The 1,412-nt window shown below is 65.3% G+C and overlaps 1 protein-coding gene across 1 annotated transcript; it reads right to left on the reverse strand.

Moving 5' to 3' along the window:
- Positions 1-1,412, reverse strand: Irgc (immunity related GTPase cinema). The gene has a single exon (XM_046455407.2). It carries the CDS (start codon positions 1,410-1,412, stop codon positions 18-20), a length of 1,395 nt encoding a protein of 464 aa, XP_046311363.1. The 3' UTR covers positions 1-17.

Genomic DNA, 1,412 nt, shown 5'->3' on the forward strand with positions numbered 1-1,412 from the left:
GGGGTGGGGCTGCACTTTTATTTTTCTTCAGACACATCACGCTTCTTCCAACTGTCAAGAATGTACTTGAGAAGGAGGCCGAGCTTCCTGCGGGCTGAGAGTGGGGCGTCCTCGCCATTTCCCTCCCCGGATCCCCGCTTTTCCACTCCACTGTCACCAGCTGCCTCCAAGCTGACCTCGGAAGGGGGCTTGTCTTCCTCCAGGGCCTTGATGCGGACCCGCTGGGCATCCTCGGCCATCTCATTGAGGCAGCCCTGGAGCATGGTGTAGACGGTTCCAAAGCTGATGCCACCAGCCACCAGTGTCCCGAACACAGGGATGCCCTTCTCAAAGGCCCGGGCCACCCGCATGGCGCCATCTGACGACTGAGAGTAGAGCCGCAGGACCGTCTCGGGTGAGAGCTCGTTGGCCAGTGGGGAGCGGATGACGGAGCGCAGGTCCCCCGCCTGCTTACCCACCTGCTCGGCCAGCTTGGCCAGCGAGTCGTCGTCCAGGCCGAAGCTGCGGTGGTAGCCGCGCAGCGAGCGGATGAGCAGCGCGTCATCGTAGGCAGCGGCCAGTCCGGGGACCGGCAGGGCCTGGATGACCCCCGACACCAGGGCAGTCTTGAGCACTTGCTCCTGGAGCATGTCCTTCTTTTTCTGCAGAGCCTCCAGGGAGATATCGGGCAGCGACAGCAGGCCAGCGTGGCGCCGGTGGGCGGGCAGCTCGTGCTCCCAGGTGGACATGAGTATGGGGAAGTCATAGCGGGATGGCGAGAGGTTGGACACGAGGAAGATGCGGGGTTCGGCCACTCCAGCCGCCCGCAGCCGCTCGGCACAGTGCTCCCGGATCTCCTGCAGGACGGCAGCTTCACTGAAGCCTGAGGGTCGCTGGGTGCGGGTGGCCGCCAGGTCTTCGTCCACCTTGGTGCGCACGAAGTAGAACTTCTTGCCCTGGCGCAGGATCTCCGCGGCCAGGCGGGTCTCCATGGCCCCGCAGCGGCGGGGGGAGACCAGCAGGAAGAAGTCATAGCGGCCAAAGTCCACCTGCTTCAGGTACTTGTCAGCCGGGCAGCCCGGAGAGCCGGCCCCTGGCAGGTCCCACAGGGTCACATCAGGAAACTGTGGGTGCGGGTAGGGCGAGGGTTGCATTGTGGTTTCCACGACACCCGTGAGAGCTGCGCCTGGGTCCTCGGCCCCCAGGCCGCGCAGGGCATTGATGAGGGACGACTTGCCAGCTCCCGATTCCCCCGTGACGCCCACCTCCAGCCGGGTGCTCTCCGAGGCGGCCAGCAGCTCTCGAAGGCGAGAGGCGGCCTGGGGAATGTCGCCAGACTCGAAGGCTGTGCGCAGGGCCTCCAGCTCCTCCTTGGCCATGAGAATGGTGGTCTCCTCCTCCCCGGGCGCTGAGGGCAACTTGGAAGTAGCCAT

The sequence above is a fragment of the Marmota monax genome, unplaced genomic scaffold (genome assembly GCF_021218885.2).
Source record: "Marmota monax isolate L192 unplaced genomic scaffold, Marmota_monax_Labrador192_F-V1.1 WCK01_AAM20220418_F8-fsc00149, whole genome shotgun sequence".
Lineage (NCBI taxonomy): Eukaryota > Metazoa > Chordata > Mammalia > Rodentia > Sciuridae > Marmota > Marmota monax.

What these genes read in the sequence shown, in the direction of transcription:
- Irgc (XM_046455407.2), bottom strand. Translation starts at nt 1,412, where the DNA reads ATGGCTACTTCCAAGTTGCCCTCAGCGCCCGGGGAGGAGGAGACCACC.